Consider the following 15,946-nt stretch of genomic DNA (forward strand, 5'->3'; position numbering starts at 1 on the left):
TGTCCAGTTCTTTTTTTTTTTTTGATGTGTTCTGAATTATGTATTTATTTCGCATCTAATATTATGAGATCTTCCTTTTAGAAGGAACAAGCGTGAGATTGAGCAAGTGATGGGAGTAGGACACGAGAGCCTACTTCTGTGCTCTTGGTGCTGATCGTAAACCTGGGTTGCAGTCCACTTTTAAATGGACTCATGAAAAAAATATAGATGATAATTAAAGCAAGTCAGCCTTTGGGGCACGTGTGGTACTAATCAATGATTGGTGATATTAAAATTAACCTCACAGTTGATAGTCACATCTCTTGAGGTTACAGAGGTGGATGAGAAGGGAAGGGTGATAAATCCAAGCGAAAGTCGGTGCTGGTGTTGGAAGACTGTTTTTGCCTCGCAGGCGTGCATCTGTACTACGTGGGGGGAGAGGTCTATGCCGAGTGCGTGAGTGACAGCAGCATCTTTGTGCAGAGCCGGAACTGCAACTATCAGCACGGCTTTCACCCGGCCACCGTCTGCAAGATCCCCAGCGGCTGCAGCCTCAAGATCTTCAACAACCAGCTGTTCGCTCAGCTGCTTGCCCAGTCTGTCCATCACGGATTTGAAGTCGTTTATGAGTTGACTAAGATGTGCACCATCCGGATGAGTTTTGTCAAGGTAAGGAGTGCTTGCTTCCCAATTGTAAGATGAAAAATAAAAGCAAAAGCACTCTTTGGTTGATGTGGCAGTTAGACAGCCAGGGTAAGTAGACAGCAGTTTGCCGGGGGGCGGAGGGGGGCACTCTCTTTAATTGTTTTTTTTTTGTTTTTTTTTAAAGTAAATACAAATTTAATTTAAATTTTTATTATAAATTTTACAGTAAAAGTAAAACGAACAATATCCTAGAAGTCAAAATTCTACCTACAGGTAATGGCAAGAGTAGGGAAACTAGAGAGTCCAAATTTTACTAAACAATGTACAACTTGCCTGATCAGGAGCTTAACTGGGAAAAGCATGAGCTCTGTAAGCAAACAGATTTCAAATCAAATCCCTGCTCTCCTAACTAACAACTGATCAAACAAGGTAGCTATGCTATCTTTTTTTTTTTTAACATCTTTATTGGAGTATAATTGCCTTACAACGGTGTGTTAGTTTCTGCTGTACAACAAAGTGAATCAGCTATACGTATACATATATCCCCATATCCCCTCCCTCTTGAGTCTCCCTCCCACCCTCCCTATCCCACCCCTCTAGATGGTCACACAGCACCGAGCTGATCTCCCTGTGCTATGCGGCTGCTTCCTACTAGCTATCTATTTTACATTTGGTAGCGTACATATGTCAGTTGTTTTTTTGGAAGAGCTCCTCCACGAGTATGAAATCTCTTGTTTAGCAATTTTAAGAAAATTCTTAAGCATATTACTTTTGGAGGAAAACCAAGTTAAGATAGTTATCTGATTTTTTTTTAACACATAAGATAAAGTGACAATGATAATTGTATAGAACTTAATGCTACAGAGATTCTTCCATCCCTCAAACTGCTGACCACCTATGGTCACTCAGTAAATGTTGGTGAATTTACCTGAATCAAATAAGACACTCTCCTTACTCTTACAAAGCATACAGGTAAATGGAGCAGTCATATTTATAAATAAGCTACAAAACAGACAGAACTGACTCTAATACAAGATAGTATGAATTAAGTGCTGTTTATAAAGGTATAAACAAATTGGAATAGAAACATTATGGGGCTTGTGATTAATTCTGAGACAGCAGTAGATGTTCTGTTTATGAATATTTGTTGAATTTATCAAATTAGATCTTATTAAAATTGATGTGAAGGTTGGAGAACGGAGGAAAAGTTACTTAGCAGGAAGGAAAAAACTGGATTTGCACGTTGAAGCTAAAGACCTCACTTTCATCGTCTGCTATTTCATCCCTCGCAAAGCACTTGCAAATAATTCTAATATTTCCAAATCTGAGCTTGTTTATCAAACTGAGTATATGTTTTCCCATTGTCATATATTCATCCAAGGAATCAGTATGGCTTGTTGCAGGTTTTTTCAAAGTAAAATTTATTTATTAATCCTTTAAAATTATCTTGAAAAATGTGTCCTGTTTTTCTATACTTTTAAAAAAATTTTTATTTATTTATTTTTGGCTGTGTTGGGTCTTTGTTGCTGCACGCAGGTTTTCTCTAGTTGCGGCGAGCAGGGCTACTCTTCGTTGTGTTGCGCGGGCTTCTCATTGCGGTGGCTTCTCTTGTTGCAGAGCACGGGCTCTAGGCGCGCGGGTTTCAGTAGTTGTGGCACGCGGGCTCAGTAGTTGGGGCTTGCGAGCTCTAGAGCACAGGCTCAGTAGTTGTGGTGCATGGGCTTAGTTGCTCTGCAGCATGTGGGATCTTTTCAGACCAGGGCTCGAACGTGTGGTGTCCCCTGCATTGGCAGGAGGATTCTTAACCACTGCACCACTAGGGAAGTCCATTATGTCTTTATTGTATATATAATTTTAGTAATTATTTAAAAAATAAGAATAGAGTTTCCAATTGAAAAACTGACTTCTTGAATCCATTTCTTTCATGGTGACAAAGCAGTTTTATTCAAATTTACTGTTAAGCTTTAAAAGTATTTTCACACAGTCAGGCAATTAAATACCTGAAAATCTTTTCAAACGTTCTGATGCTTCAGAGCCAGCAGAGGGCGTAAAATTGCCATTAACAAACAACCATTTGACTTGCGGTTACTTTTGTCTAGGCCTGTGTTTTTCAAATTAGGGTGAAATGCCAATATCTCAGACGTAATTATTTCACTGTAACATAAGCTTGCACAGAAATCTTATTTTCCTAAGATCAGCAAGATGTATTTCTCAGATATGCAACCTTTAAATTCATAAAACTACACAATTCACAGAAAATAAACTGTTATTATATTGCAGGGACTTTTAAAAACATAAATCCCTAGCAAATATAACTACAGGTGATCGGTGTAAAAGAAATGTACAAGTTCTCATCACAAGAAAAAATTGCAGCCATGTGAGGTGATGGATGTTGACTAAACTTATTATCTCTATTTTTACTCTCTCCTATGGATGGTCACAAATGGCAAATTGCCAGAAGTGAGCCAGTGGGGGAGAGGAGAAACAAGCTTTGTTCATCAATCCTGAATAACCAAGAGCACCCTCAGCCCTCGCTTTACAACGTTCAGATGCAGTCATTGGTCTGTAGTGAGCAACCATCTTGTACAAAACATGGGTCTTCAGCATTAGGGGGTGAACATGAGTTCAAGCTCCTTTCCCTGTGGAAGAGGAAGTGATTTGCCAGGGTCTCCGGCATGGCTAGAACCCAGGCCCTCTCTAGGTCCATGAATTTAGTTGTGAACCCAGGAGGAAACCATGGATGGGAACTCAGGGTATCTGGTTGATGCAAAAGTCATCCTGTACTTGCAGGAACGTAGAGTTCACGTTCTCAGGTCCCAGGAGCTGCCCCGGGTTGGGTGGGCTGTGTCCACCGGGCCTGCTGGGGCCTCTGAAGGCTGCCTGTGAAGTCTGGCACAATCACTCCGCTCCGTTTTTGCTTTTCAGGGTTGGGGAGCCGAGTATCATCGCCAGGATGTCACAAGCACGCCCTGCTGGATTGAGATTCACCTTCATGGACCACTGCAGTGGTTGGACAAAGTTCTGACTCAAATGGGCTCTCCACACAACCCGATTTCTTCAGTGTCTTAACAGTCTTGTCTTCATCCACATTTCTATAGGATAGATGCTATTGCAGGCAGTGGCTTATATCATTTCAGATTTGCAACTAACTGAAGTTTCTAAGTACATGTGTAAATACATATAATATATACTATTCACATTTTGTATCACCATTTGTTTTGTGCTTTCTAGTTAACCTGATGCCAGTACAGTGCAATTAGAAAAGCAGGCTTTTTGTGCCTACGCTCTAATAAGCAGCAGCTTCTTCTGTGGGAGAGAACAAATGAGAGGCAACTGTAGGAACAGTATTTGAAGGGTGTTGGTAGAATAAAGGCAGCTTTAGTCCACCATGTCATGTAAGGCATGTTGTGTGGCCAATCTGGAAAAATATTAAAACTGTTTACGTAGCAAAAATCAGGTACTAGCAGCACTAGAGCAAATAACACTTTAGGACAAAACAAAGCTACCAAACCCATAAAATTGAAATAACCTGTTAGTGCTACTGGCCAAAAAAAAAAAAAAAAAAATCAAGCTTTTAAAATCAGTTATGTAAGATAAGTCACATAAACTTTATTTCTGAAGTTGCAATGCCTATAGCTGGACTACTGTGCTGATATGAACGGTACATTTTAAACAGATTAAACTGCGATGGGAAAAGAAAGAAACTGTGAGGCTGAGAGTCATGTTGCCTCATTATCTACCACTGTAAAAAAGAAAAAAGAAGAGTCTAATATGGGAAGATACATATGAAAATAGCATGAAATGAGCTATATCCCCCAATTGCAAAATAAGACCAGAACTTAGTCTGAGAATCACCCACGGAGATGCCTGCTTTCCACATAGGAAATCTCGGGTTCCTGTTTTCCTGTTGATTCGTGTCAGGCAGCTCTGCAGATTTCTGAGTCTGCACAGTGAGCTCTACGGCCATGTATGTCAGTCAGTCCTGTGTGCGGAAGCAGTAAACTAAGAGCACTGGACAAAAGCACCCTGTTTACTTATACCTTCTCACATCCCCATGTTCAAAGTCTCTAGGTGAGGGCGTGCCTTTTGCCACATTTTCCTCACATGTTGGCAAATATTAACTATTCACAGATGACTCAAACAGTGGTGAAGCCTTTGAGAAAATCTAGACACACTGCTGGGATCAAATTTGAGTTATTTAACTTAGTGTCTGTATTGATTAAATGATCTGCTGGTCATATGTGGTAGCCTCTTCTAAAACTAAAGCTTCATACCTGGAAATAACTTCCCAAGTAAGATAATAATTTCACAATCCCTATCATTTCTGAGGAACAGTGGTCCTGAATAACAGGACATTTAAAAAAATGTATCCACAACATCAAAACCTGTTCTTATTTACCCTTGGGTGATAGAGAGAGGAAAATTTCCCAAATTCCTAGGTACTTTCATATATATATAATTCCCACCCACTAAACACTGCATTGCTTGGAAAAATATTTCACACCCTTTATAAAATGTGTAATTTAAGAAGGTAATTATGCTTGTAACAGACGGTACTTCAGTGATCCAGGAGGTTTCTTCATTTATACATTCTGTCTCAACTCTTTCTAGCATTAGTGCATAGTAGTTGTTTCTCATTAAATTGTATTCAAGGTAGGAATGATCATGTGAAAAAGATGTATGTGTGAGCTACTGCTGTCACCTCTTGTAATGACTAGTGTTACCTAATAGAAGCTTCTCTATATACAATAGAAAATATTACATTTTACATTAAAGCTAGGTGGTCCATTTAGTGTTTAGCAAACTCTGTAGTATATTGGTTCATCAACTATGTATGTGCCTGGCACAATGTTAGGTACTGTGGAATCGAATGTAAACAAGAGACCCGTCCCAGCCCTCTGGGGCTGAGAGTCTTAAGAGTAAATCTGTTTGTAGAATCATCTTCATGTTTGAAGAACTTTTAAAACAAACCATGCAATCTTTCTTATGCTTGAAAAAAAGTATAATTTTCTTAATTATCTCTATTTTGAAGCTGATTTCCCTTCTCTTCTGAGCAATCAAGTAATGGTTGAAGACTTCCTTGGATAAATGCTACTCTTCTTCTGTGTCTCAAAATTGAGTTTTTCGCCTTCTGCTTCCCTATTTTCCAATAATTTCCCCATCTCCCCTTTTCTTGGAAAAGGCATTAATATGGTGAAGTCATCCTCATACAAGTACTGTTGCATGAAAGAGCATTAGGTACACTTGGTTTGGGCTCCAGAGAGCAAACACAGTTTTCTGAATCTCTCCATCAGTGGTCAAACTCCTCCTCTGGTAATCTTATACCTTTACAGGATTAATCGGTACTAGTTGCTTATAAATGACATGAAAAAATACATTGAATTTTCATGCAGCTTTGGGAAACCAGGCCAGAATATTCCAGTGAATCCAAATTATTTCTTCAAAAAATAAATGATTGAAGTGGTACATATGCGTCATTACCAGTCCTATCTCACCAAAAGCCTTTATTAAGATACTGTGAAATTCAGAGAATTTAGAATTGATGAGAAGTTAATCCTTCAGTCACTGTAAGTCACATTTTAAATCAGCCTTTTAACATTTTTGCTGGCAAGAATTGTTAAAAATAGTAATGCAGTATTTGATTTCAAACTTCTAAATGTGCTCATTTAGCATTCATTCCTTGAGACAGACAATCCAAAAAATGTCATAGCATTCTTTTATAGGATAGTGAGCAAAGTGGACATGCTAAGCCATTAATTGCATCAGCCAAACATGTTTAAGGTTGCCATAGACAAGGATTGTGCAATAGAGAATAACAACATCTGGCCTGCTCACAAGACCCAGAACATTTATGGTGTTGTTCAAGCCTGTTTTTTGTGTTTTTTTTGTTAAAAATTTGAGATGTGAAAAGTTTGTTTTAGTTAGATGATATTTTAATACCTGCCAGTGCTTTGGAACTATTAAGATGTCACTTCTCAATACATTTATGTTTTGTTATTCTTTTTTTTACACTCAGTATAAATCAGGAAAAGTTGTACAACAACCTAGCATTTAGAATTTCCTTTTCATTGTCTTCTTAGGAACTGAATACCCCCATCACAGCAACAAAAGCATTTTATAAGTACCACTTGCTAGACTTTAAGCACCTGCTTAACTTTGAGTATGTCCTGAATATTTGGTATATATAGTCAACAAATAAAGCAAAATATAACATGCATTCCAAATTTCGTCTTTTCCTATTAAGGATTTAACAGCTGAACTATATGACAAGATTAGGTGATCCTGGCATATGTTAAATTCAAATTAATGTAAAACAAACCAACAAAAAAGAAACTATTTCTATTTAAGTAACGTTTTTGTTTACTGTAGCTAGGCTTCAGTTATCCTTCAAATGCACACTTACACTGTTACCTGATTGTTTATAATAAAGAATACTGTACCTATGTGTCTTTTGCCTCATTTTTCCCTGCAGACGTCATAGAAGGATTTCTTGCATATGAGTCCTTAAGATGATCTTAAACCGTCCTATTTTGAAAATAGGATGTTTTTGAAATCCAACATCCTATAGAGAAATCAGGTAACAGTTTTGAATTAAACACCTCAGAATAACTGGCATTAAATATAGAACCTTGCAGGGAGGGATAAATTAGGAGGTTGGGATTAACATATACACATTTATATATAAAATAGAAAAACATATATTCATATATAAAATAGAAAAGAATATAGAACTTTGAAGATACTTTGCAGTAGTTTTAGAAAGGATATGCATAGAAGCTTTTTTTCTGGATATTAGCAAATATTAAGTGATATTACAGTATATAGGAGAGAATGAACAATTTTATTACTGCATACATCTGTACATTGCTATATATTACCTATTAGAAAGGTGCTAAAGAAGGCAACTGAGGAAAAACTAAGATGAAATCCAGGAGGAATATGAACATATCTAAAAATGTAAATGTTCTATTCCCTCCATTTAAATTTCCTTCCAGTCTATAAATGGAGGGGGTTAAATATGTAAATATTTTGAGAAAACTTAGCTGCCTTAACTTGATCAAAGTTTTCCTTTTTTAAAGAAATGGAGCCCTTTAGTCAAAAGAAATATTTTGTGGAGTTCCAAAATGTAAACAGATGAAAGACAAGCTATTCTGGTTCGATACAGGTGAGGATTATGAAGCTGTAAGTTTATGGAAAGCAGTGTTTGTGTCTTGCTTGTCTTTGCATCTCCCATGGTTCCTGACCCTGTTCTCGCAACCAAAATTTGGTATTGGCACTTCAACCACTAACTAGTACAGATTTTTAAATATATCACTGTATAGTCATAAAATATTGTCTTTAAACGTCAGCCCATCTAAGAGAAGGAATATTTTCATCATCCTAGGAACTTCCACATATTCGTTTATTAGACGATTCTTGTGCATCAGCTACTACCAGGCAGGCACCATAGATGGCAATGACGACACAGTTTCTGCCTTAAAGAAGCTTATCATCCGTGGAGGAAATGAACAAGTAAACCAATAAAGGTCAGTGTGCTCTCAGTTGTGACAGGCTGCAGGGGACCAAGCAATGACACCTCTGTCGGGCCCTGGATGGGTACCCAGGAAAGCTTCTGGGCTGACCCACCTTGCCTTCCTTCCCATCAGTTCCCTTAGCAAGTCTCCCAGACATTTCTAAACCAGCCTAGGTGCCTGATCTCTGTGCTCCCATCATAATTTGTGCTCATCGACAGTCAGTTATCAATTCCTGCACCATACTGTTTTCTTGTCCATCCATCTCTATGAAGCTGGGAGCTTTTTAAGGGCAAGGATTGTATCTATTCCTGTTCAGCATTTTCCAGCTGTTGTTTGTTTAGAAAGGCATTTGGGGTTCACATTATAAAGGCAGAAATGGTATTTGTCTCATTCTCCTTTTTTAAAATCAGCAATTATTTAATCTCTTCAAAATAAAAATAATTGCAAGCCTTCAATTACATGTCCAGTGACCATGCTGCAGCTGGTGGGGATGGGAGAAGCATGCTTATGATTTAGTTTGCAAATATTCAGCTGCACAGCAGTAGCAAGGGAAGATAGCTTTGACAGTTAAAACTGTTAAAATTGTTTTTATTCTAAGCACTTATTTTCAAAATGTGAATTTGAGCAAAGACAAGATGCATAGGAATTCTGATGTAACAAGTTAACAAGGAGCATAAAAAAGGTAACAGTTCTGAAAGTTTATCTCTGTATGATCACTGATGATTCCATTATTTGCACGCATCTGATAAAAATGTTATGTATGGCCTCAGATTTACTCCAGTAATCTGAAAGATGATGTTAAATGGAGTAAATATAATGAAAATTATATTCAGGTTTGTTTTTTTTAAGCCAGAAATTACTCACACCTGCAGTATATAATTTGGAGATAATGTTTGCAAGTGACAGGCTAAATTTTCTCTAACCTCATCATTTAGAAAGAAGAAAACTAAACATTCTAAAAATAACCCACTGATGTTTAATGAAGATGCCTGTGGAGAGAGGCTCAGGAGTAGCGGTAAGAAGACTTTTTCTATCAAGGGGCAGACAGTAAATATTTTCAGCTTTGCAGGCCATGTGGCCTTTGTGACTGTTATAACTACGCAGCTCTGCCAGTGCAGTGCAAAAGCCACCCTAAACAATATGTAAGTGGATGGTCATGGCTGTGTTCCAATGAAACCTTATAGACATTGAAATTTGAATTTCATATAATTTTCACATCATGAGGTGATTTTCTTTTGATTTGTTTTCAACCATTTAAGACTGTAAAAACTATTATTAGCCTGCGGCAGTACAGAAATGAGCTGTGGGTTGGATCTGGCCTGGGGTGGGGTGTCCCAGTTTGCTGAGCCCTGCTCTGGAGGATGAGAAGCTGTCTTGAATGTACCAACCACAGCCATACTCCCATCTGAATGCAGCCTCAGGAGACACCCCAAGCCCGACCACGAGAACCCCTCAGCTAAGCTCAGCCAACCCTTAACATTGTGGGTTGGGCAGGGAGGTGATTATGGGAAGCCACTCTGCTTAGGGGTGGTGTGCTAGATAACTAGTCATAAACGTGTGGAATGTTGATGAAACTTTTTCTTTGCTTCATCCAGAAGCCTCAGGTGGGAGTAGCTTCTCATCACAAAGCACAGGCATGCCTGTTTGGAAGCACCTACAATTTTTTTTTTTTTAAACATGTTTATTGGAGTATGATTGCTTTACAATGGTGTGTTAGTTTCTGCTGTATAACAAAGTGAATCAGCTATACATATACATATATTCCCATATCCCCTCCCTCTTGCGTTTCCCTCCCACCCTCCCTATCCCACCCCTCTAGGTGGACACAAAGCACCGAGCTGATCTCCCTGTGCTATGCGGCTGCTTCCCACTAGCTAGCTATTTTACATCCAGTAGTGTATATATGTCCATGCCACTCTCTCACTTCGTCTCAGCTTACCCTTCCCCCTCCCCGTGTCCTCAAGTCCATTGTCTACGTCTGTGTCTTTATTCCTGTCCTGCCATAGGTTCTTCAGAACCATTTCCTTTTAGATTCCATATATATGTGTTAGCATATGGTATTTGTTTTCCTCTTTTGACTTACTTCACTCTGTATGACAGTCTCTAGATCCATCCACCTCACTACAAATAACTCAATTTCATTTCTTTTTATGGCTGAGTAATATTCCATTGTATATATGTGCCACATCTTCTTTATCCATTCATCTGTCGATGGACACTTAGGTTGCTTCCTAAGTGCTCAGTGCCCTGTTTTCAGGCTCCTGTCATATTTGCAGAGCTGGCCTTTTCTTTCTAAAATAGCCTTCAGGACCGGGACACCTTGCCTTTTGTGCCAGTGCGTGGACCCTTGTGGCCTGGGATCTGCCTGTCCAAGAAAAGCCAAGCGTTCCTCTCTTATCCTGTCCTGGCTATTGTAAATAGTGCTGCAATGAACATTGGGGTGCATGTGTCTTTCTGAATTATGGTTTTCTCAGGGTATATGCCCAGTAGTGGGATTCCTGGGTCGTATGGTAGCTCTATTTTCATTTTTTTTAAGGAACCTCCATACTGTTCTCCATAGTGGCTGTATCAATTTACATTCCCACCAACAGTGCAAGAGGGTTCCCTTTTCTCCACATCCTCTCCAGCATTTGTTGTTTGTAGATTTTCTGATGATGGCCGTCCTGACCAGTGGAAGCACCTACAATTTATGATATGGTAGCTACTCTGGTTCTGAACAGTACCCCGGCTCCATTTGCTCTGCCAGTGAAACCGCTGTTTAAGAGATCTCTGTTCAAAATACTTCTCTTTCCCAGACCATGTGGGAAGACTTGCCAGTTTGGTTGCTACAGGTAAAGCATTCAATTCCCACCTCCTATTAACACCAGAGGCGAGCTATGACATTCCCCAGCGAGGGTACAGTGCAGCCAGTAAGGCAGCGCTGGCCTCTGAGGATACTGCTGTTCCCACCACTGCTGTGGTGATCCCAGCCTCTGACCTTCATCTTGTGGCCAGAGAAGAGTCCAGAGAGCCTAGAGTTCTGCTGGTCAGAAAGCACCCCGCCTTCCTCTCCAAACTGGGTACCTGAGAATTAACTCTGTGCATCTCTGTTTTAAATTCTCATTGCCCTTCGGAATGGGCAGTGCCTGGCCTGGGCAGAGGATGTGGTCATTTTCCAATTGCTAACAAAGCAGGAAGTGTTCAATAAAGTGAGGTCCTGGATGGACTTTAAACCCCATTTAAAGGTAGCAAATGTCTGGGACTGGGAAGCAAAGGGCAATGCTGATTGTTGCTGGCACTGGAGAGGTGAATAAGAAATAGAAGAGACACAGGAAACACGGTCACATAGCATTTGAACGTAAGAAGAGAGACAGGTACCTGGATAAGAGAGGAACGCTTGGCTATTCTTGGACAGGCAGATCCCAGGCCACAAGGGTCCACGCACTGGCACAAAAGGCAAGGTGTCCCGGTCCTGAAGGCTATTTTAGAAAGAAAAGGCCAGCTCTGCAAATATGACAGGAGCCTGAAAACAGGGTCTCTGAGCACAACACTGCTTAAGTTTCCATACTGGCAGACAACTTTTGGTGATCTTAGAAAAATACCGATTTCTCTAAGACTCAGGGTCCCTCATTTTCTGAAAAGAAATAATGCTGTCACAATTACCCGTCACCCCCGCAGATGGTTCTAATCAACATGATGAAGTACAGGTGCATATGTGTATTTTAATATGATATATTACCATAATAAATAGTAATAAATTTTTGTGCAATATATTTGATGTTATTATATCCTGCTCCTTATTAGATTTTCAAAGGCAACCGGTGTAAAATCTTATTAGTGGACAGTGGTCTCCAACTGAGGACAGTATATGACACAAGTTGCAATTATTTATAAGAGAGGAAAACAAACAGAAAATCTCACTACTCATAACTATCTTTTCTGGTTGTTTTCCTTAGCTCTCTGTTGTTGTTTTCCTGCTGCATATACTCCTGGGCCCTTTTAAGCCCAAACTACAAATAGCTCATGAAAATCAGTATCTGTGCTCAGTAAATACACCTTATGAAAGGCTACATGCATTTCAGTATTACTAGGGTAAAGCTATGAAGAGAAAAGATCTATTTAGTTTGCTGCAGTACATAATAATAAAAAAAAGCTTATCTCCGATGCATTAGAATAGTACAAACGATTATTTAGAGGGTGGAGTAATACATGTTAAGGATAATAGGGAAGGTTAGAAGATGAGATCAACTCACCTAATTAGTAAACACGTCAAGTATTCTCACTAAAATATTTTGCAAATATTAACTGTAAACTCAATAAAGGCAGTATTTTGATCAGTTTTTTTTCCTATAGTGAGGCACGTCTGCTAAACAAATGAAAGTTCAGCCTGTCACCAAATAAACTGCTCTCTGAATACAGGTCCTATGTATGTACCATTCAACAGCATCTGCAGTCATGATTATAACACTCATTTTCATAGTTAAAGAAAGCTAGAAACTGAGGGGGTGATGATGATAAGAACACTAAAATTTCCATGTCAATTAGTTACACAAAGGAAATCAGGACTACTTGCCAATATCCATATTAATTATATTTTCCAATTCTAGAAAAAGAAACAGGAAGTTGTAAATCAACAATCATTTGAAAGATCCCAAATTGAGACCTTTTAAACCAAGACTGGGAACCTAGAAGTCATAAAAGAAGTGTCAGATATGTTCAAATATTCAAGAAATACATGGCAAGAAATACCATAAAAAGGTAAAGAGACCAATTTTAGAAGTGGAAAAAAATAAATAAAAACGACATAGGGTTAATTTTTATAATAGTCACCAGAGTTTTGCACACTGAGTAGAAAAAAGGAGCCTAATGGGAAAACAGACAAAAGACACAACGAGGCAGTTCACAGAAGAGTAAATCTAAGTAGCCAGCAAGCATGTGAAAAGGTGTTCAAGTTTACCAGCGTTCAGGGAAACGCTAATAAGTGTAACAGTAGCAGTACATAGCTATCAGAAAGGCAAGAGTTACAAAAGAACAGTAACTCCTGCTGCTGGCAGAGGAAAAGAAATTCTCCCTTGTTACTGATGGATGTGTGAAGTGATATAGCCTTTTGAGGGGAAAGGAATATAACGGTATCTATTTGAAGGAAACATGTATCTATAGATCTCCCTCCACCCAACAATCCCATTCCTGAGAATCCCCCCCAAGGCCAGAGAACCAGCAGTAAACACCACTACATAGGGACACACCACAAGGACGTTTTGCTCATAGTGGCAGAAAACCAGACACCAACAGTGCGATGATTGAATATGATGGTACGTTCACATCATGAGATGCTCTGCAGCCACTGAAGCAATGAATTCGAGCTACACAAGTGACTCAGGGACCTTCTACACGGTACTGGTGGGTAAAAAAGCAGTATACTGACATGTGTATAATACACCCACGTTTTTATGTAACAGTGACAGTTGCAAAATGTGTATATATGTGTATCTGTAGAAGATTACACAAACATAAAAAAAAGAAGACTCCCTGCTGACATTACATGGAAGACAGTGGGGGAAACACAAAAAGGACCAAAAGGGGAAAGCCAAAAAAAAAACCACCCCTCCATATATACGATATGATTACACTGCTGTATTTATATAAAATTATATACGCGTGCATACAGCAAGTTTTTAAAAAATTTAGCCTTGGGCTTCCCTGGTGGCACAGTGGTTGAGAATCTGCCTGCCAATGCAGGGGACACGGGTTCAATCCCTGGTCTGGGAAGATCCCACATACCGCGGAGCAACTAGGCCCGTGAGCCACAACTACTGAGCCTGCGCGTCTGGAGCCTGAGCTCTGCAAGAGAGGCCGTGATAGTGAGAGGCCCGCACACCGCGATGAAGAGTGACCCCTGCTTGCCGCAACTGAAGAAAGCCCTCACACAGAAACGAAGACCCAACACAGCCAAAAATAAATAAAATAAATTAATTGAAAATCACAGCCGAATTAAAAAAAAAAAAAAAAACTTAAAAAAAAAAAATTTAGCCTTTACTGAAGCACCTACTGGGTTCGAAACTAGGTACTTAAAAGTGATAGCTGCTGATTTAGCAACAACATTCTACTGCGGCAAGAGCATCATTTTCGGAGACAGAAGATTTAGCTTCAAATTTTAACTCTGCCTCTAATAGTAAGACCTGTTATTTATGTCACTTCTCTCTTTCCTCATCCAAAAACAGGGACAATACTTGTCATGCCATGTTTTGAGGTTCAAAGGAATGAGCACATAGGAAAGTACCTTCTAAATTGTGTTCTGAAGTAACACAATTAGGCTTGGTTTAAATAAAATCTGTCATTTAACACATTCTAAAACTCAAGGCTTAATATACAAAGGCTTTATTCTCATGGCCCAGTGACAGTGCATCCACTGGTAAAAGTAAAGTTCACGTTCAAACTGCACTGGCCTCATCACGATCATGTACGTGGATCACACTGCTTACTAGATTTAAGTCCAAGAGCCGTGTGATCGTGAGCAAGCAGCTTAACCTCTGCAAGCCTGCTTCTGTATCTATAAAATAATAATTGTTGTGCATACGTTATGGAATTGTGAAGAGCAAGTATGTATGCACAATTGTTTTGAAAGTTATAAAGTGCTAGAAAATCTGTATCATCTGGTCATGTTTTTATATTATGTACCTCCAGTAAGGAAGTATACGTTTTGGGCCTCAGAAAAGACGGTAAGAAACTCCAGGAGGGGAAATCTCACTACAAATAAGTGCTACGTATATGGAAATAAAGATTCATTAGTAAAAATGTATTTCTTCCTATAAGCTGAAATAGAAAGCAAAGGAAAAAGCATATCCTGTCTACTGTTTTCAACCTGTAATAGGATTTCAGTTTGTAATAAGAAAAACATTTTTGAAAGGGTCATCTGTGCATGGTGAAAATTCAAGCAGTACAAAGGGTTATTTTGAGAAAAGATATTGTCTCCCAACCACTGAAGCTCCTATTCTTCTACCCCATGCTACCAGTGCCCCAATTTTCCTTTGCAACTTCCAATTTTGTATATAAGCATACATGTGCGTATAATTATATCTTTACATATAATTTTTGGTAACATTACTTATGACCCTTTGTATTTCCCTATTCATAACTAACTAACTGTAGTCCACTTAAAATTTTTGGCCGATATCATCATTGATGGACACCTCTTTTGAGGACTATCTTGTTGGTTGTCTCCTTTTTCTCCATAGTCATTTGGATTAACTACTACTGAAGCAAAACATCTATCTTATAGTTTTCTTTCTTTCCGTTTCCTTTTCTGATCGCTTTCTAGCAAGGTTTGGTAGTACTCTAGGGCTGCTGGTTGATGAGCTGAAGCAAATCCCCCTGGGTTTCCTCCCTGAAGTGGGCCAATCCTGAGTAATTTTCCTTCCATTAAATCCTACTGACTTGTTTATTCAATCCCTCCAAATCCCACTCTTCAAGTGGAAGCCTGGGAATGGTCTTAAAACCAAGGAGTTGAAGGAGCTTGAGTTACTGATATACCCGCTGTTACAGAGTAGTGTAATAAAGATCGGGGCAGTTGCTCATTCATTGTCATGAATACTGCTAGTTTCCTGGCTGAAGTACCTCGTGCTCTCTGATTCTTCCTACACTTGCTCTGCAATGTCATAGAAAACTACATTCCCTGTTGGCCTCATTTCTTCTCTGTTCAGCGAGAACTCTAGCTTCTATTCCTGAGAGTAAAGCATCCTAACTTCCGCCACTTATTCCACTAAATGAATCTGAGCTCAAGCTTGCAATCTATCTTTCCTCCTCTATGGCTGGTGGAGCCCTGAGATATA

The 15,946-nt window shown here is 39.1% G+C and overlaps 1 protein-coding gene across 3 annotated transcripts in view; it reads left to right on the plus strand.

Annotated features, from left to right (window-relative positions):
- The window catches only part of SMAD9 (SMAD family member 9), a 41,574-nt gene that overhangs the window by 18,902 nt on the left and 6,726 nt on the right, over window positions 1–15,946 (plus strand). The window contains exons 4-6 of one of the 3 annotated variants that reach the window (XR_003791762.1): window positions 392–648; window positions 8,009–8,150; window positions 9,074–9,153. Coding sequence is in view for 1 of the 3 variants with exons in the window: in XM_029210444.1 (XP_029066277.1) it covers window positions 392–648; window positions 3,550–3,693 (401 nt within the window). In the remaining 2 variants the exon portion in view is untranslated. Of the gene's footprint in view, window positions 1–391; window positions 649–3,549; window positions 4,191–8,008; window positions 8,151–9,073; window positions 9,192–15,946 lie in introns of those variants that run through there. The other 2 variants (XR_003791761.1, XM_029210444.1) reach the window with 2 other exon arrangements.

Source organism: Monodon monoceros, unplaced genomic scaffold (assembly GCF_005190385.1).
Source record: "Monodon monoceros isolate NGI ecotype Baffin Bay Population unplaced genomic scaffold, NGI_Narwhal_1 Super_Scaffold_8, whole genome shotgun sequence".
NCBI classification, from domain to species: Eukaryota; Metazoa; Chordata; class Mammalia; order Artiodactyla; family Monodontidae; genus Monodon; species Monodon monoceros.